The sequence below is a fragment of the Phascolarctos cinereus genome, unplaced genomic scaffold, assembly GCF_003287225.1.
Source record: "Phascolarctos cinereus isolate Bilbo 61053 unplaced genomic scaffold, phaCin_HiC Scaffold_5;HRSCAF=322, whole genome shotgun sequence".
Lineage (NCBI taxonomy): Eukaryota > Metazoa > Chordata > Mammalia > Diprotodontia > Phascolarctidae > Phascolarctos > Phascolarctos cinereus.
The window spans coordinates 17,095,722-17,120,036 of record NW_027555958.1 but is presented as its reverse complement, the minus strand read 5'-3'; the positions used below and the strand labels follow the sequence as shown (position 1 = coordinate 17,120,036).

General features: G+C 47.4%; 1 protein-coding gene across 1 annotated transcript in view; it reads left to right on the top strand.

Moving 5' to 3' along the window:
* LOC144457604 (uncharacterized) overlaps positions 1 to 24,315 on the top strand; it is a 191,428-nt gene that overhangs the window by 42,373 nt on the left and 124,740 nt on the right. The window contains exons 2-3 of the mRNA XM_078155434.1: positions 5,143 to 5,373; positions 5,495 to 6,266. Of these exons, the coding sequence (XP_078011560.1) occupies positions 5,143 to 5,373; positions 5,495 to 6,266 (1,003 nt within the window). The remainder of the gene's footprint in view (positions 1 to 5,142; positions 5,374 to 5,494; positions 6,267 to 24,315) is intronic.

The window sequence follows — 24,315 nt, the reverse complement described above, 5'->3', positions numbered from 1 at the left end:
GGACATTAACGAACACGTGTATAATGGATGGTGGGAAGTTTTAATTGTTGAATCTATTTGGAAATCCGTTTGTGGAATACCAAGAAGAATATTGTCAAAGTGCAAAGAAAATTGTCCAAAAGACAATCTGCTGTCCTGCTCCTAAAGTCCCGTCCCCTTCTAGACTTTCCTGTTACTGGAGAGAGTCACTACCAGACTCTCTGGTTTGCAACCTCAGCATCATCCTCAGCTCCTCACTCATATCTCAGCCTCTCCCCATCCCAGTCAGTTGTCAAATTTTGCCATTTCTAATTCCAAAGCACCTTTCCTGTGTGTTTCTTCCTGTCCACTCATACAGCCCCTCATCACTTCTTGCCTGGACAATTGTAACTGTTTCCTATTCCGTTTCCCTGCCTCAAATCCACTCCATTCATAAATCATCCTCCACACAAATGATTTATTTATTTTCCTCAAGGATCAAACATAAACTGCTTTATTTGACATTTACGTCTCTCATACGGAGGCGCCATCTCTAATAGCCGTGCCTTTGTATTGACTGTGCCACATACCCAGAATGCTTTCCCTCCTTACCTCTGACAGTTGAATTCTATAACTACCCTCTAGACCTCAATCAAATGACTTTGTCTTCATGAAACCTTTCCTGCCCTCCCATCTTAAAGTAGGTTAATCAAAAATAATTAAAAAGTAGTGTCTTTACAGAGTAAGAGGAGGGAAATCCAATTCAGAAAAAAAAAAGTTAGAGACAAATTGGAGAAAATTTTACTGCGAGTAAATTGGCCCAGAAGGGTTAAGCAACAATTCCCCCAAGCCCAAATGTTGTTACTTTCAATCCTCCCCATTATACAGCCTTGAGCATCCTCTTTGATTCCCTCACTCCCTACATTTGATCAGTTTCCAAGTCTTGTCAATTCTGACTCGCAATGTCTCTCACACCTGGTCCCTACTTTCAAACATGGCTAGCACCAGCCTAGTTCAAGCTTTCAGGGCAGCCTGCATACTTGGTGACTTCTGCATATGTGTTGATGCTTTCTCAAACACCCTAGCCTTCCAGTTCATCTGTCTCTTAAATTCTCATGGCCTTATCATTTCTATTCACCTCTGCTATACCTGGAGATGGCCATACCCTTGATCATCACTTATTAACTGTTTCATTTCCATGATTGAAATTCCTTTCTATGACCCCAGTTGCCTCTCCTTCAATACCTCCTACTCCCTCACATCTCCAATACCAAGAATTTGTCCTCACCAAGACCTCCAGCCCTTCTCTCCACCCGTTTCTGTTCTCAGCAGTAAAATGAGCCAGTTGGACTAGGTAACCTCTGACATTCCTGCCACTTCTAGATCTGTGACCCTGTTATGCTTCCATTTTATTTCCCACCAAGAAGGATGGTGCTCAAAGTTCAATTCAATTCAACAAATAGTTAGCATCCACTATATGTTAGGCACTATGCTAGGGTAGGTGCTGAGGATATGAAGACAAAAATGCCCTGCCCTCAAGAAGCTTACTTTCTATTTGATGAATAGAGAATTGAGATCCAAGATAAAGCCAGGGTAAGGAAGCACCAAGTTCCTTTGAATGAGTCAATCAATAAACATTTATTAAGCATCTACTGTGTGCCAGGCACTGTGCTAAGCACCAGGGATACAAAAAGAATCGAATTATTAAATAAAAATGTATGCCAAGGTAGTGAAAGAGCTCATAAAGGTACTTACATCAAGATTCTTGAAACAATTTAGAAGTGGGAGAAGTACCACAGGACGCACATCTGTGCAAAATGTCTACAGTTTTGTAATTTAGAAAAACATAAAATCTTACATTGGAGTAAAAACAAATCAACAACACATTACAAGATGGAGGGGGAATGCTCAGACAAAAGCCTGTCTAAAAAGATCTGAGGGTTTTCACGGACTACATGCTCGACAGAAGCCATCAGTTTGACATGGCAGCTGATACAGTCTTGGCCTACACTGAGGAGTACTCATAAAAATAAGGACGTGACAGGTGGCACAGTGGAAGGAGACCTGGTGCTGGAGTCAAGAGACCCTGAGTTCAAATCTGGTCTCAGATACTTACTCAGACGTGTGACCCTGGGCAAGCCACTAACCCCTCTCTGCCTTGCTTTCCTCATCTCCCTTATGACATCACAGATCTTCAAAAATGAAGGACAAACAGCAGAAGCAGCAACAAACCAGGGATTGTAGGAGCACCTGCCTCCCAGGGCTGTTGTCAGGATTCGACAAGATAACGTTGATGAAGTGCTTGGCAAAGCGCCTGGCACGTAGTAGGCGATTAATAAATGTGTGTTATAGGGCAGCATAGAGCTCCGGCCTTGGAGTCAGGAGGATCTGAGTTCAAATCCGGTCTCAGACACATAACACTTACTAGCTGTGTGACCCTGGGCAAGTCACTGAACCCCGATTGCCTCACCAAAAAGCAAAAGTGAAATAAAAATAAAAAAGAAATGTGCAGTCCCTTCCCTTTGCTACTCTGCCCTGGTCAGACGAGAGCTGTGATAGTATCCCAGGCACCACAATTTAGGAAGGGCACTGATAAATTAGGGAACACCAAGAGGAGGGCAATTAGGGTGGTAAAAGACCCAGAGATCACATCATATGTGGAATGGATGAAAGAAAGGTGAGTGTTCAGCCGGAAGAAGTGAGGATTCAGTCAAGTGATGCTAGAGGTAGAGTAATATCCGTCTTCCAATATGTGAAGGGCTGTCACCTAAAACAGGTATAGAACTGCTATTTCTTGAATTGAATTAAATTCGAAATAACCTAGACTGGAGATCATCCTCTTTGGCTGAAAATAAAATGGGAAGCATAATAGGGTCATAGATCTAGAACAGGTAGGGATGCCGGGGGCCATGGAGTCCAACCCACTCATTCCCCTGCCAAGGAAATCAGGGCGCAGAGAGGTTAAGCATCCATTTACCAACCCCAGGCTGTGGTTCTATCAATTCTCTCAATTATACAGGCTCAAAACCTCAGTCTTTGTTGATTCTTCCCTGACCACTACCCCATCTATATAATTCCCAGAAGGAAGAACTCAGAGTTTATTGCTGCAATGAGCTGTTTAGGTTGATGTCAGAAAAAAATTTCTTACAGAAATATCCAAAAGTAGAATTATCTGCCTCTAGAGGTACAGGGTTTTCCCCTCTCTAGAAGGGGTCAAGTGAAGACTGGACATTCTCTTTACAGGTGTGTTGGAATGAATCCATTTTTCAAGTGGGGCAAACAGAGGTTAAACAGCTTGCCAAAGCTAGTAAGTGTCTGAGGCTTGATTTGAGCTCAAGTCTTCCTAACTTCAGGTCAGTACTTTATCTATTGTGCCCCATCATCTACGATGACCTTTATGCTGAATGTCAATTTCTGAGAAGTTTCTCAGAGAGACACCAGGCACCTCCTAAGGTCAAGAAGAGCAAATCAAAGCTCATGTGCCAGTCAAGGCCCATTTCTTCACTTCCAGCCTGGGCAGGTTAGGGAGGAGGAGGAGGGGAGAGGAAAAAAGAGAGGAAGGAAGAGGAAAGAGGAGGAAGAAGAGGAGTAGGAGGTCTCAAAGTCTTCCTTCTCTTAGGTTTCCCTCAACATCCTTTACACCATTCCCCATTTGACTTAGTCAAGGAATAGGTAGTGACTGGGATCCATAGACCAACAAGTAAGCAGAATCACTGAGCTCCAGCAGAAGTGGAGAGTGAGGCTCATAGGAGCCCAGAAAGAGAGTTGGATAGGACCTCAGACATCATCTAATTGAAATCCCTTCACAGAGGAGGAAATCCAGGCCCAGAGTAGTTAAGGAACTTGTCCAAGGTCACACAGTGACAGCACTAGGATTCTACCTGAGGTTTTTTAAAGCCCAGTTTACCACCTCCCTAGGACACCACTCTGCATTCTAGGTAAGAGAGCAGGGAGTAAGGGGCCCTGAGACATTCCGCAGAAGCATGCCTCCTTTGAGGGATTTGTTAGGTAAAGGGGGGCATTCAGGATGGAGGTCAGAGGTCAGATTCTCCAGGGGTGTGAAGAAGCACAAGCGTGCCTTGCGGGTGTGGGGCGGGGGGGGGGGGGGGGGGGGAGGCAACTATCCAAACGGAATAAGTTGCAGAATGTTTTCGGATCTGAATTGATGAGAGAGAGAGAATCCTCATCCCGGAAGTCCCTGCACTAATAAAACCACTGGTTCAGTGCCTCTCCTAATATCCTGGGTTATTTGTTGAGGTTCTTCTTCTTCCCTGTGGGGTGGGGGAGGCAGAAAATCGAAAGCCTGCCCCCCTTTACCTTTTCATGATAAAAGTCCTGAAGAGGAACAGTGGGGGTGAAGGAGAGCCAGTCACAGTTGAATTCTGGTGGGGATGGTGGGCGAAGGACAACAGAATAAAAGCAGGGAGGATCTCTGGATGCAAGAAGGCAGGAGTATTGGAAAGGAGGGAAAGAAGAGAGTTGAAGGAAGAGAAACGAAGTGAGTATGGAAGATGGGAAGAAGGAACAAGGAGCAGAAAGAAGGGTCTGTGGACCAAGGAGGGGGAAAGGCAGGAGAGGGCAGAAGAAAGGAGCATGTGTGGCCAGAGAAATCGTGGAGATTGTAGGTGGAGATAGGGGAGAAGTGTGCGTGGAGGACAGAAAGCGGGGGTGGAGAGAAAGAAGAAGGGGGCTGCCGAACAGAGAACAGGGTGTGTATGGAGATAGGAAGATGTATGGACCTAGGTCAGAAGGCGCAGGGCGTAAACCGAGGCAAAGGGGAGAACATGCTGGGAAGAGGGTGATGTGTCTGAGCAGGGAAGAAGTGGGCGTAGGTGTAGACAGAGAGGTGGACAGAGGACGAGGGGAAAGGGATGTAGACAGAGGAGAAGAGGTGGAGGGAGGGCATGTGGATGGAGGAGCCCGGGCGAAGGGAGAGATCAATGTCAGCTATTAACTGGAGAGCCGACCTAGGAGGGAAGGGGGACGTGGGGGCGCCGAGTGGTGCTGCTGCTGATTTGGGCTGGGGGCGGGGGAAGCCTCTGATTGGTAGCCTAGGTGGTATGACGCCACGTCCGGCGGGGGAAGCCCTGCCTCAGCTTCAGAAAAGAAAAAAAGTCTCGCTTCACTCGGCCCCCCCAACCCTGCTCTTTCCCCTACTCCCAATCCTCCGCTCCCTTTTTGCAGGTGGTGCCGCCGCCCCAAGCCCAGAAGAAGCGCGCCAGGCTCGGGGCAGGAGAGAGCGGGCACTTCTCCCCGGTGTCTCTGCACTGTCCCCTCCTCCGGCCGGACCCGCGCGGCTCAGTGTACCCCACCCCACCCCCAGCCCCACGAATGTGTAGTCCCAGGTTCTGGCCGCCGCCCCCTTCCCCAGGGCTTGTGATATTCGCCCCGGAGTCAGACAGTCCCGCGCCGCCGGTGGCGACTCTACTCTCCATCCCTTTCTCCAGTTCTCCATCTACAGGGCGCGTGTGCACCCCACCCGCGCGCCCCCCGAGATCCCGCCCTCTGCCCCCACCCCCGGCAGGATCCTCGCTAGCCCGAGGTCGGCTCTCTGGGCGGGACGAGAAGAGCGCGGCGGACGGAGGCGGACACAGAGTGGCCGGTCGGCGGGAGCGCGCGGGGCTCCGCGCATCCCCAGCCCGCCCCATCCAAGGCCCCGCCCGGCCTGGGCCCGCCCTTCCCTGCCCCGCCCCGCCTCGCCTCGCCCCCGCGCGCCGGCCTCGCCACCGCCTCTCCACCCCCCCTTCCTCCTCCTCTTCCTCCTCCCTCTCCCCTCCGCCGAGGGGGCCGGGCCGGGGGTGGGGCCGAAGGTGGGACCGAGCGCGAGCGCTTCGCGGCTGCCGCTGCTGAAGCTGCTCCTGCTGCTGCCGCCGCCGCGGACTGTGCCTGGCTGAATCTGCGCCGGTCGAACTCGCCCCGGGCTTTTGTTGTTGTCCTCCTCCTCCTCCTCCTCCTCCTTCTCCTCCTCCTCCTCCTCCCGCTGCCTCTGCCTCCGCTGCTGCCGCCGCGTCCTCCGCCACCTCCTCCAGGCAGCGACTCGGCGCACCGGGACCTTGGCTCTGCCCTTCGTCCGCCGGACGGCGGCGGGGCGCAGCGGGGGACAGGCGGACCGGCGGACGGACAGGAGGGCGGCGGCCGGCCGGCCATGGATCTCCTCGTGCGAAGCTGCTGGCTCCTCTGGGTGGCCGCCGCCGCCTCGGCCCGCGGGGAGCCGGGGGGCAGCAAGAGCAGGAGCTGCGCCGAGGTCCGCCAGGTCTACGGGGCCAAAGGCTTCAGCCTGAGCGGCGTGCCTCAGGCAGAGATCTCCGGTGAGTGGGGCCATTCGTTGCGGGCAGCCGCGGAGCTGGGGAGGGCGCCCGCTGCCCCCCCCCGGCCAAACCCTCAGGCCAGGGGGCACGGGAGGGGTGCGGGGGGGGGACGGGAAATGGGACCAAGTTCCTAGGGGCAGCCCCCGCCCGGGCCGCCCGCTGCAGCTCCAGGGGGAGGGGGGAGAACCCTGGGGCACGCCTGCGATCGGAGCCTCGGGGCAGGTGGGCAGGGGACCGACCGGCTTTTCCAGCCACCCCCACCACCATCCTCATCTTCATCCTCATCCTCCTTCACTGCGGCCGCTTCGGAAAGTTCTCCTGGTCATCTTAGCTCCCATCCGTACAGGCTTAGGGTTAAAAGAGGGTGAAGAAAAGTGTATGGGAGCGGCAGAAATGCCATTTGTGAGGGAGACAGAGAGGCCGGGCAAGTAAGTGGTCGGTCACCAGGGAGCGTGGTCTCTGGGCCTCCCCCTCCCCCAGCCCTAGTGGCCCTGGGACTGGCCTCCCTGGGGCTTCTCCCGGTGGGCCGACGGGCTGAATCCCCTCGGGCCAGCAGCAGCCGCCTCCACCCCGGGCCAGGGCCAGTTCCTGGGCAAGTCGGCTCTCAGGCCACCCAGGGGATGGGGCTCTGTGGCGGGCAGCAACAGCGTGGAGAAAGGGGATCCGAGAGAAGAGAGTGGGGGACAAGAGGGAGGCAAGGTTACCGCTAGAAGGGCTTTCTCCTGCCTTGGAATTGGGATGGAAACAGCGTGTTTAGTGATGGAGACCGAGTGAGGAAGTGGACCCTCTATTGGAGGAGGTGTCTGGCTTCTGTCCCAAGAGAGTAGAGATGATGGGGGGGGAGTTGGGGGAGGGGAAAGGGTTTAGATTTTGTTTTGTTGTTTTTCTTATGGGTTTTTTTTTTCCTTTTCACAAAGCTAGAGATTTTAAACAGCAAAAAGAGATTTGGTGAAATTCTGGTCTGTGTTTGCAGATGAGTTTTTGTTGTGGATCAAAGAGCAGAAAGCAGCGTCCCTTCCCATGCTGTGTGTAGCCTGGGGGTGGTTGTCCCAGGGAAGTCTTACTCCTAACCTCATGGCTCACAGCTGAGAGCCATCTGCCCAGTTCGTACATTCTGGGAGAGAGAATGAGACGGCATCAGGCCGCTGACGAAGAGTCAGGCAGAGCCACCCCCAGGGACCGGCCCTGGCTAACTGCAGCCGGAGAAGCTCTTTGGATTTCTCTCAACAACTGTCACTTCTTTATAAGGAGCCCGTCCCTCAGTCATCCACAGGCATCTGGCAGCCCGCCCCTGCCCTCTCCTGCTCATGCAGAAGATGAATCCCGAACCTGAGGACAAGAGCGCTGGTCTTCCAGGGAGACAGTTGGGGTTGAGGGGAGAATGATACCTGTTGAAGCCAAGATGTCTCTATTTCCGTTGTTTGCAAAGGACTTGCTAAAACCAGGTTTCTCTAAGGGTGCAGGTGTCTCTCCTCGGTGGGTGGGGGAGGGGGAGACTATTACAGGATTACCACCTGTGTGGTAGAAACCGACTTACTAAGACTTGGCTTCACTGGGCCTCGGTTTCTTCCTTAGTAAAATGAACTGGATGGCCTTTGAAGTCCTAGCTCTGACGTCTTTTGAATCTGTAAAAATAACCTTAGAGTGACAAAGAATCATAGGAATTCAGAGTTAGAAATGAGGTTTTAGTCCAACCCTATCGCAAGCCTGCTCTATAAAATGAGAGGCTGGCCTGAGGTGCCTTCCAGTTGTAGGTCTAGGACCTTCTAGGGTGGGACAGCCTGCAGCAGTGCCCCTGCAAGCTTCCTTTTCCACACAAAGCCATCTTCCTTTCTTGAATCCATCCCTGTGATACTGACAGGAGGGTGGAGTTGGACCTAACTATTGGCCTCCACCAGTTGGGGGCTTGGCTTGCAGTTTCAGGTATAGGGGCATGTAAAGACCAGGGAGAAATTGGATTCCTATGGAAGCTAATGTGCCACCCTGCAAGGTTGGAGTGAGACTGAAAATGCTTATTAAGGCAATCTGACTGGTGAAAGCATCACTAAGTCTTTATGAAGTACCTACTGTGTATCCATGCAAGATGCTTATGAAGACAAAAAAATGAAACACTCTGCCTGTAAGGAGATGCAGTCGCTGGGGTGTTTGTGCTTTTAAAGGATATGCCTGGTTTAGTTATCCTTGTTGCTTCTTTTTTTCTGACTGAAGATTTTTGCAGAGAAGGTCTCTTTGTAAGTGGGTGATTGGCCTTTGAACTCCTTTATTCATTGGGCCTGGAGAATCCCTGCTGGATACTCCCTTCTGCTGAGAGCAGTGAGATTATGAGAGAGAAGCTAAAAAAAAAAAAAAAAGGGAAGCTTCTGGCCAGTGAGGACTCAGTTTCACTGTGAGGCTTTATAGTCTGAAACCTTTTAATGATAGGTTCCAAGCTGGAATATCCGGGCTTTTCTTTGGCTCCTTTTCTGCTTGAGACACCAAGGGGTGGGGAATCACTTAAGGCAATCTCAGCCAAGACATGTGTATGTGATTTCACATTCTAAACCCAGTAAGCCCTATAATAGGACTCCATCCCCGTCCGATTTTGAGCATGGACAAGCTCTGTCCATGTGGCAAATGTCTGCCTATCAGGCATTTCTGCTTAATAAGGAAAGCTGATTGGAATAGCTCAGGAATGAGCTGTCTGTCCTGTCCTTGGCCCAAAACCTGGAGGGGGAATTTAGGCCGGGTCTATTTAAAAGCTGAAATAAATTGGGTAGAGGTAATGTCAGGTGGCAGACTTTGAGACCTGCCTCCCCTGTGAGGCTGCCCTAGACCACTCCCACTCCATGATCTTATGCTTTATGAAACTCGAAACGCCAAATGTTTATCTGTCCCCTGGCATCTAAATATGAACCACCTTGTGACATTTTTATATTGTTACTTTTATGGTACTTTTTTATGGACTGCTATTTATATGCATATATACACACATTTCCCCCATACACATCTTTCTTGTTTCCCCACCTAGATTAAATTCCTCTCCATCCGAGTAGGTTCATAAAACCAAAGATTTAAAGTTGAAAGGGAGCTTAGACACCATCAAACTCCAAACCCTCTCCCATCTTGTTTTAAATGAGGAAACCAAAGTAAACAGAGGTCAGTCGACCAACATCTAGGCTCATACAGCTAGTAATCGTCTGAGGTGGAATTTGAACCCAGGTCTTGCTCACCTTAAGACCCCTTCCTCACCACTATACCAAGACTATGTTTTCTTCTTTTCTTAGACTTTGAGTATCTTACAAAGAGTTGGTACCAGTGGAAAGAGCTCTGGTTCTGGAGTCAGAAAACCTGGATTCAAATCCCACTCTGATGGTTACTTTGTGACCTTAGACAAATCACTTTGCTTGTCTAAGCTTTGGTTTCCCCATTGAGATAATGAGAGAGGTTGACCAGATTACCTCTGAGGTCCCTTCCTAGATCTATGATCTAGGTCTAGGACCTTAGTCCAAAGCCTAGGGACAGTCTGGGATGAAATATAGCACTGCCTTTCCTTGTAAACCAGAGGGGCAGGTGGGAAGTGGGAGGAAGGGAGGACACCTTCCTTAAGAATGAGGCAGAGGAGACAAAAGCATTTTAGGTCACTGTTTTGGTGGGGAAGGTTTACATTTGGAGTGAGAGGTAAGACATGAGGAAGAATCTAGTGATGTGAGCTGAACCCGCAGGGTAAAACTTCCGGTGGGTTGGGAGTTACGGAATTTTGAAACGGTGTTCTTATCTCTAATTATGCCTACTTGGAAGAAGGATTCTCTTAGCTGTGAAGTTACTCCTTTTTCAGACAAGCAATTTGAGGTAGGATCTTGAAAGTCAGCATGAAGTAGTAGCTAGAGGCTGGACTTGAAGTCAGAAATCAGTCTGTCATTCAGCAAGTATTTATTAAGCATCTGCTGTGTGCCAGGTACAGTTTTAGGTGCTGGAAATATAGAGACAAAAATGAAAGAGTCCCTGCCCGCAGGGAGCTTACATTCTGTTGATTTGTGTACATATCATACAAGATAGAGCCCTGGATTTGGAATCAGGAAGACCTGGGTTCAAATCTGGCTTCAGACACTTAATAGCTGTGTGATCCTGGGCATGTCCTTTAACCGTTTTCTGCCTTGGTTTCTTCATCTGTCAAATGGGAATAATAATAGCAGCAACCCCCAAGGTTATTGTGAGGATCCAGTATGCATTAAGCACCTGGCACATAGTAGGTGCTTACCAAATGTTTATTAAGCATATGTAAAAATATACAAAGTGAATAAAAAATATAAGTTAATTTTTGGAGTGTGGAGAAAGACATAGGAAGAGCTGGGTTGAAATCCCACTCTAACACATTTACTGTGTCTCCACAGGCAGGTCACTTGACCTCTCTGACATCTTTAAGATAGAGATACTCTCTGTAGTATTTACCTCCCAGGAGCATTGTGATGTTCCAATGTGATTATGACTGATTCAATTTGTAAGCGTTAAAGCCCTATATCAACGGTTATTATTATTTAATACTTTCAGAGTGAGGAGTCATTTTGGTAGGAGAAATCACTTGGCGGTCCCACAGAGTGTGACTTCATAAAATAGCAAGCTTGATTGATTGAATGAATGAATCTGTGCTCAGAGCAGCGCCCTTGAGAAATGGTGTACTTACAGCAACTCCCGAAGAGGAGCCCTCACCAGGATTTGAGCAACAGCAGCATCATTGGTCATTGGAATCAATGTGTCATCTGTCTAGGGAGGACTTCGTTGAAGGACAACAGTCACTTGAGTATACAGGGTGGGAGGTGACAATTCAGTTATTCATTTAAACTTATTATCAGTGTGTTGAGATGAAAAGACAAAAAATGAGTCAATCCCACCATCTGTCCCCCTCCCTCCGAGACTGTATTGTTACACTTGACTCTCATGTGGTATGGTGGAAAGAAAGCAGGATTGGAGGCCAGAAGACTTCAGTTGAATTCCTAGCTATGACACTAGCTGTGTGACCCTAGACAAGTCACTTAATCTCCCCTTTTTCTCTGCCAATAAAATGTGGAAAATAATGTTTGGGCTACCTATCTCACAGGGCTGTTGTATGGAAGGTACTATAGAATCCTTGAGGCAGTATGGAATTGTGGGCTGTTGTTATGATTCTGCTTTACTTATTAAATATCTGGGTGGGTTATAGTTGGCCAACGGATTCATTTTTTGATGAGTCAGTAGCTCAGGTATGGGAAAAGGTTTGAAGGCCATAGGGGAATTGAGGGGTAGAACATATTATGATCTCCTGAAGAGCCTGGGCAGAGTCAGGATTCATTAGGAAATAGGCCCTTCTGTAGCAGATTTAGATCACTCAAAATCTCTGCAAGAATCTCTGCTGGATTCTGGAGGTCTGTGATGCCCATTTGTCACACAGGACAGCTGAGCCTGTGACTCTGTGTAGGGATTAGGGACACTGTGTCATGAAAGCTGTGCTAGGGGCTTTACTGATGAAGGATGAAGGTACTTCATGGGCATGGGACAGAGGTGCATTTTTCATGGGGTATGCTTATTGGGAATCTTTCAGGGGAATTTTCTTCCCAGGGTACAAAGTATTGTTGCTTACCTTATTTCCAGAAAAAGGCAAGGCACTGCATAAGAACTCAGTATGGTTGTCCCTTCTTGGTTATCTAACCAAGAGGATTTTTCCAGTTGTGTGAGGCAGCCCCTGTTGAAGCAGGACCCACTGAAAGCTGGCCAACAGGAAGTGTAGAATTAGATCATGTTAGATCTAGGTTTGGAGCTTACCTCATCTTAGCTTCTTTTTTTCTGAAACATTATTACCTGCAGTGCCTCAGTTTATCCATTGGTTTATTTTATTTTATTTCTTTTTCATGGAATCATATAGCTAGGGCTGGAAGGGCCCTCAGAGGCCATCTAATCCAAGCCCCTAATTTTATTGCATTGTGATATTTTGTTTTCCTATCACCTACATGTCCCCATATGATACTTCCTCCCTAAGGGGCGAGGGGGGGAGACCAACCACCTCATTTTACAAATGTAGAAACTGAGGCCAAAGGAGGTTTTTTCCCTTTTGTTTTAAAATTCATTTCCAAATGAATTACTCTGCTCTCTTCTCCCCAGAGCCCTCCCTTATAGGCAAAGAGAAAAAAAGAAAGAGGGGAAGCAATTCAATAAGACCAGCCATCCTATCAAGCAGGTCTAACAGTATATGTATGTTTCACACTTAGTGTCCCATCTTGGCAAAGAAGGGAAGGAGGTGCATTTTCTCCTCTTGGGGGGGGGGGTCCTTAGGGTGAGGGGAGACAAGTGTGATCCTTTTAATTACACAGTGGCCAATTTTATGTGTGATGTTGTTCACAACATTCATTCCCATTGTCCTAATACTTCTGGCTCTGCTCACTATACCTTAGTTTATGTAAGTCATTAGGCTTCTTTTAAAGTGATCCAAACATCCTAACAGCCTTAGAGGAGCCAGTCACTGACTGAGAGCCTCCATAGAGAAAATAAAGTAGAGCATTGTGCTTTTTTTCCCCCACGTCATCCACAGATTTGTAAACCTCCATCTTCTCTAGGAAAACCGTTCTGAGAATCCTCTACTGAATTACCTGAAGACAGGCAGACAGCCTGGTAAAAAGCATTTGCAGTCATGGGGCTGGGTTCAAATCCTACTTTGGAGACTTATCCTGATGATCTTGGGCAGATCACTTCACTTCCCTGGGCCTCAGTTTCCCTGTCCCTCAAACTGTAGGCTAAGAATTGGACTAGATGAGGTCCCATCTAACTCCAGATCTATGATGCCATGATTCTAGATGATTATTTTCTCAACTTTTTTAAATTACAATCTTATTATTACCTTCTCCCTGGTAACAAGAGAATGATTTCTCTTGCCTTGTCCCTTTCCCGTAATACCTTTATTCCATTTATTAGAGATCATCTGATTTTTAGAATAGAAAGGCCCTTCAGAGATCATAGAATCTAATCCTCTCATATTACAAGAGAGGAGGTTAAAAACCAGAGGCATGGAGGGGACTGGTCCAAGGTCATATAGTTGGTCAGTGGCATGGCTGACATTAGAATCTAATTCTTGGATTGGACACAGCCCTTATTAATTTCATCTTTTTAAAAATACCTCTTTCCAATGTGATGGTGCTTAAAGCATTCCAGCCCAGGGGGAGAGGATGGAATAATTAGCTCTCACCTCCTGAGATCCCTCTCCTATGTGTCTTCCTGCCAGATTTCTTGGGTACCTTCCACAACTCCCCGCTGTGGTACCTGCATTAATCAGCCTGGCTGAGTGGGAGGGAAAGCAGAATCATCACCATGATCTTGCCCAGGGTGCAAGACTGAACTTGACCAGGATTCCAGGATATTACCACTACGAAACAGGCACTGACCGAGCATTTTCTGGCTGGCTGTGGGTGGGGGGGGGGGGGATCACGGAGCTTGAGTGGTTCATTCAGCTGGGCTGTGGAGGGACACAACAGTGAATGAGAGATGAAGAGAAATGCCCCTCGGGCCCCAGGATGTTGAAAACGGTCAATAGAGGGTGGTTTGGTTTTCGGTCTGTTCTTATACACTGTTTGATCTCTCTTGTTTTTAGATCATCCCCATCTCTGAATATATCTCTCCTCTCTCTCCTCCTTCCTATCTCTAACATCAAAGAGTTTTTTTTAAAGGGGGGGAGAAACCAGTTCAACAAAATTAGCCAACACAACCAAGTCTGAAGAGTATATAGCATTCCACACTGACAGTCCCTCACTGCCGCAAAGAAGGGAAAGAGGAACCTTCTGCTATCTCTGCAGTGAGGCTGAATCCCAGCTGTTAGGGAGCGTGGACGTGGCGGACCACAGGCAGCACTTTACAGCAGAACGTGCACTGGCTTGGGAGTGGATGGACTTGGGATGCAGATGCTGCATCTTGTGACCTTGGGCAAGTTGATTAGCCCTTTGTGCCTCAGTTTCCTCATCTGTAAAATGAGGGGTTGGATTAGATGATCAAAACACCCCCAATGGCGTGGCATAGAGTCGGACACTACTGAAACAGCTGAACGACAGCAGGGACAGACCTTGCCGGTCTGAGGTCCCCGAGCTCCTCTTCAGGGTTAGAGTTACATAGCAGTCCGTTTAATTTTTTTTCCCTTTTGTTCTTTCTATTTGCAACGTTGTGTCTATCTTGTCTGTTTTCCTGGTTCTGTTTCACAGTGGGGATTTTAGTGTCTAGTCAGCATTAACCTCATTTCTCAGCTTCTCATGTGTTGGAGACTTGGAAGCAAAATTTGCCGGGAGAGAGTGGAAGTTTGGTCAGTGGCGTGCACAGAATCGCCTCCCTGATAGATGTCTCCTTTGTCATGGGCGCTCGAGTTATAGTGGCTCCCTCTAGTGGCTGCTGTTACTCTTGACCATGAAAATCTAAAGTAAACTCTTAGTGTGACTGCACACACACACACACACACACACACACACACACACACACACACACACACACACACACACACACACACACCCCTACCCTCATAAACATCTTCCTCCTCCTCCTTATCATAATAGCTAATATTTGAATATCGCTTTAAAGCTTTACTTTATATAAGTGATCTTATTTGATCCTCACAACACCCTGGCATGCAGGTGTTAGTATTATCCCCATTTTTCTAATGAGGAACCTGAATCTTAGAGAATTTTAGTGACTACCCCAGGGCCACCCATCTAGGAAGTCTGGAGGAGGGATTTGAACCCCGATTCTTCTTTGTCTCTGCCTGAGGCTCACTCCTCTGCCAAATCTGATCTTAGAGACTTGCAGTCTTAGAGCTGGCTGGGGTCAAATAGTCTGCTCTTTCACTCCATATGTTTCTAGCCCCACAGTATCCCAGACAGGTGGTCACTGAGCTTCTCAGGGTGTTCTTAAGCACCCCCCTCACCCCTTTCCAGGACTGGCTGGCTTTTCCAAGCCCCTGCAGGGGTGGGGAACCTCGAGGTCACATGTGGCTCTGTAGATCCTCAAGTGTGCCATTTTGAAGGTTCCCACAGGTTCCCCACCCCAGCCCCATACAGACCCTGGAAAAGGTGTCTGATTAAAGGAAGCTTCATGGGCAGCCTTTGCTGGATTTTTTGTTTTCTTTTGTTTTTTAATGCTGTCAGGTGGGTGGCTAGTGATGAGTTAATTTCCTTCTCCTGAGGAGCATGGCCTGGGTCGACCCTTTCTGCTCTCTCTCAAATTGTCATTCAAACCACAGCCACTATTGCAACAGAGAAAACTCCCCAACCAGTGGCTGAGCAGCAGCTGGGGGTGAATTGGCACTGCCAGACTTCACTTTGGGCCAGTTGCCCCAGGAGAGTAAGTCTTTCTCCAGTGGCCAGGGTCTGGTGCTTCATCACAACCTTGCCTGGGTCTGCTCCAGCCAAGCTCATCTCCTTGGTAACTAGCTGCATTTCCCTCAATGTCCATCATTTCCTCAGCTGTACTGGGCTGTGCTACGGTGGCAAGAGTTCTAGTCCTAATTGTTTCTAATTCCTACCTCCATAACTTTGTGCTAGCCATGCTCCGTGGCTGGAATTCTCACCTCTGTCTCTTGGAATCTCTAGTTTCCTTCAATATTGAGCTCAAGTGCCACTTATTACGTGAAGTCTTCCCTGATTGCCCTCAGCTGCTAGAAGCAGTGCCTTCATTAAGCACACCTCGGTGTACTTGAGTGGATTGCTGCTGACACTGATAGAGTCTGAACAAGATTCATCCATTAGGCAGACATTGAGTTAGATCGAAGGTCTGGGCCTGCCAGGGAACCTGTAGGAGCTGAACTCAGGCTAGCTAGATGCCTGTAATTGGGCTTTCTGGAGAGGGTGTTATTAGTCTGTTACTTCTTGCCCAGGGATGCAGGTGACTTCAATGTGAAGGCAGCTTTAAAAAAAAAAAAAAGAAGCCCCCAGGTGATCTGGCCACTGCGGTTCATTTTGTGGGCTGTCTGGAGCCGTCCCAGAGCCTTGTGGTTGCTTTGGATGATGACCAGGTGTCAAACCCTCCCCTTCCTCACTCCCCAGGTGATGTTGCCAGGCCTCAAAGACCGCCTTCAGAATCTGTCTCACTGACTGTATAGTTTTGCTTTGTAAGTGTTAAAATCCAGGAGTGATAAGGAGTATCCAGAAACCAACTCTGAGAGACTGCTGCCTACCCCAGAGATGCAAGCATCTGCTTCTGGGAAAAATGAGGAATGGGGGCTGGAGTATTGTGGAATTTGGGGGGGGGAGACACAAATCCAAATTTCAACTGTTAGAAAATGTGATTGTGACAGACCACAGGAAAAAATGCTTAATTTTGTTTCTAAATTAGTGAGGGATGCTAGGAAAGAGAGCCTGGGCCAAATGCAGCAATAATAACTAGTGAACCCCCAAACCACTGGATATGCCCTTTGATTGGGGGGGTGTATCTCCTCTCTGTCAGACTGTAGCTGGTGTGGCTCCACATGCTGTGCCCAAGATACTGTTGCTAAGCGCAGGGGATACCAAGACAAAGACACAACCATCCCTGCCCTCAACAAGCTCACATTCTACTTAAGAAGATAAAATGTGACCAATAGATAAGTAGATGGATGAAACGTTGAATGAAACTATAGGGGATGGTGGTAACAATGAGCATAGTGAGGGCAGAACTACTCAATTTTTATTTTGCTTTCTCTGCCAAGAAGAATGCATTTTCCTCTGGAAAGGCAAGAACAGATGTGGTTCATGTGGAGTGGATACTCAAGATCAGTAAGGAAGATGAGGTCTCCTAGCTGCCTTAGATGAATACAGGTGATTTGGCCCTAGCTCCCTCTAAGGCTCAGCTCAGATTCTGTCTCTTTCAGGAGGCTTTTTCTGATTTCCCCAGTTAATCTTCACCACCACCACCCCCCCCCCGCAATCATAAGGTATATTGATTCTAGTGTATTTATTTATCTATGAACTTGACATATCTCCTTATTTGCATGTAAAATCTTAGAGGGTAGGCACTAGCTCACTTTTGTATCTATGTTCCCAGTGCCTGGTGCATAGTATTTAATAAATGCATGTTTATTGGTTGAGATGAACAGCATTCTGGAGTACTTACGCTGTTGTCAGTGATCTCTGAAAAACTGTGAAGAAAGGGAACTGAGGGGGAGACATAATATTTCAATTAAAGAGAGAAAGAGGAGGGGGGAAGAGAGGAGAATCTTCCAAGTACAGGAGAATGAGCTTGACTTTTATTGACTTTGATTCCTGGCAAAATTCGAGCACATATTATTGAAGGAATGGCTAGGGAACATGTAGAAAGGGAAACAGTGATGGCAAAGTACCAACATGGCTTCATCAAGAACAGGTCATAGCAGACTATGTAAACTGAGACACAGTGTGGTACAGTGAATAAAGAGCTAGCCTCAAAGCCAGAAGGACCTAGATTCACGCTTCACCTGGACATAACCCTGGTTATGTAACTTTAACATTCATCTCATTCGTTGCTGGCAGGCAACTCTCTTAACACTTTAACTTATAAAGAAAAGCGATGACCTGTACTGATAGAGGGTGTTTCCATTCCAGTGAAATCACAGGTCTAATTCCTGATCCTGTCCTATTAAACTGGTAGATCAAGGGAAAAAAAGAAGATATAATTTACCTAGATTTGACCAGATCATTTGATAAAAACTCTCATGCTGTTTTGGTTGGAAAGATGGAGAGAAGTAGACTGTATGATAGTACTCTTAGATGGATTAGGAGCTAAGTGAATAATGGTCAGTCCCAAAGAGTCATCGTGAAAGATTTAGTGTTAGGTTGGAAGAAGGTATTGAGTATGGTGCCCCAGGGATCTGTGCTAGTCAACATTTTGATCAGAGACTTGGATAAAGGAATAGTTGGCATACTTGTCATGCAAAACTAGGAGAGATAGCTAGCCTAATGAATTACAAAGATTGAATTAAAAAATATCCTAAGAGATGATTGGGCTGGAACTTACGAGATGCCATTTATTAGGGGTAAATGTCAAATCTTACACTTAGGTTCAAAAAATAAATGTCATGAGTATAAGATGGGGAGGCATAACTAGATCACAGTTTGTGTAAAAATGATCTGTGACTTTGAGCAGCTTGCAAGTTGAATAAAGTAACAGTGGCAATACAACCACAAGAAAGGGAATGTGATCTTGGTGTGTATAAGAAGAGGTGTGGCTTGCAAGAATAAGGAGGTAGTGATGCGTGCTTTACCCTAATTGGAGCACATCTGGAGCGTTGCATTTCAGTTCTGAGTGCCACATTTTAGAACCTTCCCTGTATTCAAAAGGTTAAGTGATTTGTCCAGAATCATACAAGCAGTAATCGATAGGATTTGAACCTAAGTCTTTATATTAGTCTTATCTCTCTCTAACTTGACTATGAGTGATCCAAAAGATGGAACTTGTCATTTTGTCTTGTATTCTCCCTTAGCTGGATACCCAGGAACATTCAGTAAATGTTTGAAGCTTGACACTGACTGTCCTGGCTGACCTGTCTTTATCCCAGATATCTGTGCATCTTTCTGGAGCTCCTTGGTAGGACCCTTATATATCTTGGGGGGGGGGGTCTACTGCATCTGAAATGTTCTGTGAACTTCAGAAACAGAACCGCAGAACAGTGAATCATGTGACAGATTTTCAGTGTAACCTGAGTCACATACCTGATCAGGGGTACTGGAATGTATGTCCTCATTTTTTGAAGGGAATCATTTTTCTTGTCACATTAACAATCCCTAATTGTTAGGATTTTCTTACCACAAAAGTAAACTTTGATTGGGGCGGGGGGAGAGAAAGAGAGAAGAAAAGAGAGGAAGAGAGGGAAGTGAGAAAGAGGGAGGGAGAGAAATTGAGATTTGTGTGTTGTGATGATAAGAGAGCTTTATTTGGAATCAGAGGACCAGCGTACAAATTATAGTTCTTCCACTTACTACCTGGGAAACCTTGGTAAAATGTTTGTCCTCTCTGGGTCTCAGTTTCCTCATCTGTAAAATGATGGGGTAGGACTAGGGGGCCTCTAAGAACCTTCCAACTCAAGGTCTATCATCCCATGAGTATCCTTGCCCAGCGCCTCCACCCCTGGTTTCTGGAGTAAGTTACTTAGAGCAGGAAGTTCTGCATTTAAGACCTCCCCCCATTCAAACAATTACCATTATCTTCCGTATTTGGTGGGAAGAAAGTGTGGGTAGTTATTAAGTGAGGTTGTTTTTTTTTTCTTAACAGCGTAGTGCTTGTCCAGTAATGTGAAATGTTTTTGTTTGTTTAAAAGAAAAAAGGGGAGGGAGAAAAAAGAAACCAAGGAAACCGAAACCACCATGGACCACGCTTGGAAGTTTGTCCCAGGTTCCCTGGAGGATCCAGTGTCCTTCGAGCCAGATGGTCTCTGGTTTCCAGGGCTGCTTTGGGGAGTGGTGAAATACCATCCGAGGAAGGGAAGGGGTTGCATCATTACCTGGGCTGTGTCCGTGGACCATGGATTGTTTGATGAGGAAGGTCCCTGGTGGGTCCTGGGTACCCATTAGCCAGTGACCCAGGGGGAGGGCCTGCTCTTCTAGGGCCATCTTTTACGGTCTCCCCGGGATGGTTTAACTTTGCTAACAGTCAGCTTGCTGATCTGGAGCTGAAGAATTAGAGTGGGCAAAATCTTCTCCCCTACAGTAACTGGAAGCCACACTGCCCTGTGCTCAGAAGGACTTGCCCTTAGCTTAGGCTTGGGAAAACAAATCCAGGTCATAGCTCGCGGAGTGACAGATCCAGGGCTGGAAGGGACCTGAGACACCATTTAGTTCACCTCCCTCTCATTTTACAAATAGGGAAACTGAGGCTGGTAGAGGTTAAGTGACTATTGGTCGTAAATCCAGAGTCAGAAGGAATCTCAGAAGCCATCTAATCTAACTCCCTCCTTTTACAGATGGGAAAACTGAGGCTGAGAGAGGTTAATTTATACAGGGACACAAGGTTAGACAGTAGTCTGTCCAAAAAAGATTTGAAAGTTTTAATGGACCACAAGCTTGATATGCATCATGTGATTGGGGAACCCCAGAGGCTAATGTGACCCTGAGTTGCCCTAAGAGAAGCAGAGCTCCCAGAAGTGTAAAGGTCATTCTGTGATGCTGGGAAGTTCTCAGTCCAGTAAGGAAGGAGGGACATTAGATATACTGCCTTTGCCTATTTAGATGTTTGTTTGTTTATTCCTGAAGAACCAAGTGACAGTCCAGGCTGTAAAAGGAGGGAGGTCACTGTAGGCAGCTTCATAGATAAGGAGGCACTTGCACCCAGACCTGAAGACTGGGTTTGATTTGGCTAAGTGGCCAGGCCAGAAAGAGCTTCAAGGAGGATGCTGAGAGTGAGAAACTACAAGATACCAGAGACTCACAGACTCTCAGGGTTGGGAGGGATGATTGGGAGCCATCCACGCTAAGGTCCTGCCCATTGCCAAAATATTCCCTCCAGTATTGCTGATAGATGGTCACGTGGCTCTACTTTGAATAGGGGAGAGGGACTGGATCTGTGATTGCACAGGTGTAGGAAAAACCAGTTGAGGAAACTCCCTCCAGTGGGGCGACACCGTCTCAACCACTTACAGAACCGCCTAGGACACCCCAAAACTGAGTGACTTGCCTACGGTCATATGACCAGTACCTTCAGAGGCAAGGCTTAAACCTGAGTCTTCCTGCCTTTGAAGCCAGCTTTCTATCCCCTGGGCCACTCGGTCTCTCTTTGTGCTGAATACTTTGGCTAAATCCTGACTTTGAAAAATTCAGTAGACTTTGGCCCCATCATTGTCCAGAAAGGGGAGGAGATATAAGGACCTGGAAAAGGGTTCAGGCACCTAGATCATGTTCCAGCTGCCGTTTACCAGGGTTAGCTTCCAAATCATCTCTGATCCTGGTGTAAATGTGCCTCAGACCCAGTGGTGAACCTTAAATATTGAGCCCTCTCCAAGGCAGGCAGGCTCCTTTGTGCTCCTTGTTAATGGGGACGGGCCCTGAGAACATTTTTGACTCATTATGCTTTGGGGGAGGGAAGGAGACAGCAATTAACATGAATGTTGTGGAGCCCATGGTCACACCTGGTTTCCTCCCTGGAGGATGAATGCATGTTAATTTAAACGAACACAACTCCAAGGACCATCTTAATAAATCCTTCTTCTGGTGAGCCTTCTTACTCCTGTGAGCCATAGGGAACATGATGTGATGGAAAGATCAGCCAATGGGAGCTGGTAGCCCTGGGTCTTGCACTGATTCTGCTACTGATTTTTTTTTTTACATGAATGAATGAATGAGAAAACATTTATGAAGCACCTACTTTGTTCCAGGTGCTGGGATGCAAATGCCAAAGTGATACAGCCCCTGCCCTCAAGTCGCTTATATTCTAATAAGGAAAAGAAACACATATAAACACATATAGAGGAGTGGTGGCCAGGGAAGGAGCATTTTGGTTTGGGTTGGTTAGTGATACCACAGGGCATCAGGTTGCCATGGTGTTTCCAGGAACAATGGACGTGTGGACTCGTTTCATGCTCCCAAGGCAAGAGGTAGAAGAAGGGGCAGGGCAGGTGATAACATGCCTGGGTAAGTCCTGGTTTCTTGGTGCATGACTGGCTCGCCATCCTCTCCGGGCCTCAGTTCCCCCCTGCAAATGACAATAGCACCTGCTCTGACTACCTCACTGGGATGTTGTAAGGATTAAATTAGAAAATGGAAGTGAAAATGGCCTGGAAAGCCAAAAGTACCACCAGAATATTTTCTAATAATAGCTAGAATTTGTACATCACATTAGGCCTTGCATCAGCACTTCATCCTCCCAACCTTGGGAGGTAGGTGCTGTTGTCATCTCCATTTTACAGACGAGGGAACGGAGGTTTAGCTTGGGTGTCGCTTTCCAAGACTCACATCCGCTATCCACTCTAACCATCTAGCAGACATTGCTCTGGGATTTCCTGGTTGCTGGATCGTAGATTGAGAGTTGGAAGGGACTGGAAGCCAACTAGTCCAACCTGCTTGTTTTTTCAGAAGAGAACCCTGAGACTCAGGGCAGGCAAATGCCAGGAGACAAGGAATCTTAAGCATCTTTCTCTTCTTTTTAAACCAAAAGATTTTACCTTCTTGGTAAATCTCTTGGGATTGTAGATTTAGAGCTGGAAGGGACCTTCGAGGCTATCACATCAAGCCTTCTCATTTTGCAGATGAGGCCCCCAGAGGTTAAGTAACTTGCCCAGGGTCACACAGATCATAAGTGTCTTAGGTGGGGATTTGAACTCGAGTCTTCCTGACTCCAAGTCTAGTGCCCTATCCACTATACCAGGTTGCCTCTGAGGTTTTTGCCCATCCAGTCATGGTCTTCTCTGTCTTAGGCGATGGTTTTCAGGATCTACTGTGGTCCAAAAAGTCAGCATCCTGCAGCCTGATGGTAAAGGCTCTCTGGACTTATTTAGGTTGACTTTCAGTTAAAAGACGGGTCCATATTGGAGTCATTCTGTCTTGTCGGGCCTGCCCTAGCTTTTATCTGGCATAGCTTTTAGGTCCCCACGATCACCTTGACACCAGGAGGAGGTATCAGAGGAGGACTGGCGTGCCTGAATTAACTTTACTTAGTGAATGTGGAGTGTTGATATTATTACCGACAGTTCTCATCTCCCTTTTACCTCATGAGCTATGAAAGGATGGATCACTCGGCACTGTGAAAAATTGCTGCTTGGCTCTTCTCCAAAATCCCCTGCGTTCACATCTCAGTGAGCGTTCTGGAAGGGAAATGTCTCTACCCTGCTCTCCCCAGCCGCCACTGAGATTGCGGGAGTCCTGGGTCCCCAGAGTGCTGCCCCCCCACCCCCACCCCAGGCTTGACTGCAACATAGCTATCTAGTGAGTCTAAGCCCTGAACCAGTGAGTTCTGTAACCATTGTCTCTGGCAAAGTGATAGCAAGAAGACAGATTGATCTGTTTATAAAGCTCCTGCTCCATGCTGGCATTAATTAAGGACACAAAGATTCCATGGTTGGTGCCGTTAACAAAATTAATTTGTTTAGTCATGGGCTTGGGGTGATGAGTTGTTCTGGAAAGCCAAGGAGCCCATGCTCCTTGGGAAAAGGAAGGGGAAGAAGCAATAGCCCGTGGTAGTTAGTTGTAGGCTTCCAGAATTTTACAGGCGAGAGGAGTACCACGGTCCCTTCCACCTCCACAATTCATCATTCTGTCTGCAAAGGTTTCTTCTGCAACAAAATTACTACAGTCAAGTAGCACGTAGGTTCCTCTGTAACTCTATAAGTATGGTTCAGCAGAAAGAGAGCCGGACTAGGGTCCAAGCATCCCAACCCTTTGTGACCTTGGCAAAGTCCTTTCATATTTCTGGGCCTCATTTTTCTCATCTGTAAAATGCAGGGGCTACACTAAATGACCTCTGGGGCCCCTTCTAGCTCTAAACACCTTATGCTAAAACTCAGTTCTTTCTCTTTTCAAAAATTACATTTTCTTTTTAATTGTGACCTTAATCATCAGCATGGTCCAAGGTGCGAAGGAAAACCCAAAGCAGTTCTCCAAAGCTAAAGCTGTGTGCCTAAAACATTGGGTTACAGCAAAGGATCTCAGAGGCCATGTAGTCTAACCCCCTTCATTTTATAATTGAGGAAACTGAGGCCCAGAGATGTCAGAAAGGTCATAAGAGGCAGACAGGATTTGAACAAGGTCTTCCAACTCCAGAGATTTCAAGAGGCTAGAAAATGAGGCTTCATTTAATCAGATGAAATGAGAAGCCTTACAGTTGGATTCACAAGCAGTGGAGGGAGGGAGGGAGGGAGGGAGAGAGAGAGAGAGAGAGAGAGAGAGAGAGAGAGAGAGAGAGAGAGAGAGAGAGAGAGAGAGAGATGTTACTATATGCCATGTTGGGGTTTTATTCAATTGTGAGCTCAGTATTAGCCAACGGTATAACATGGAAGCCAGAATATGTAATGTGGTGTTAAGGGGCAGTAGAGCCCAGGAATAGGGAATTGGTTGTCCCAGCATGGTGCTGTAGTGCACAGAGTGCCAGGCCTGGAGCCAGGAAGATTCACCTTCCTGAGTTCAAATCCAGCCTC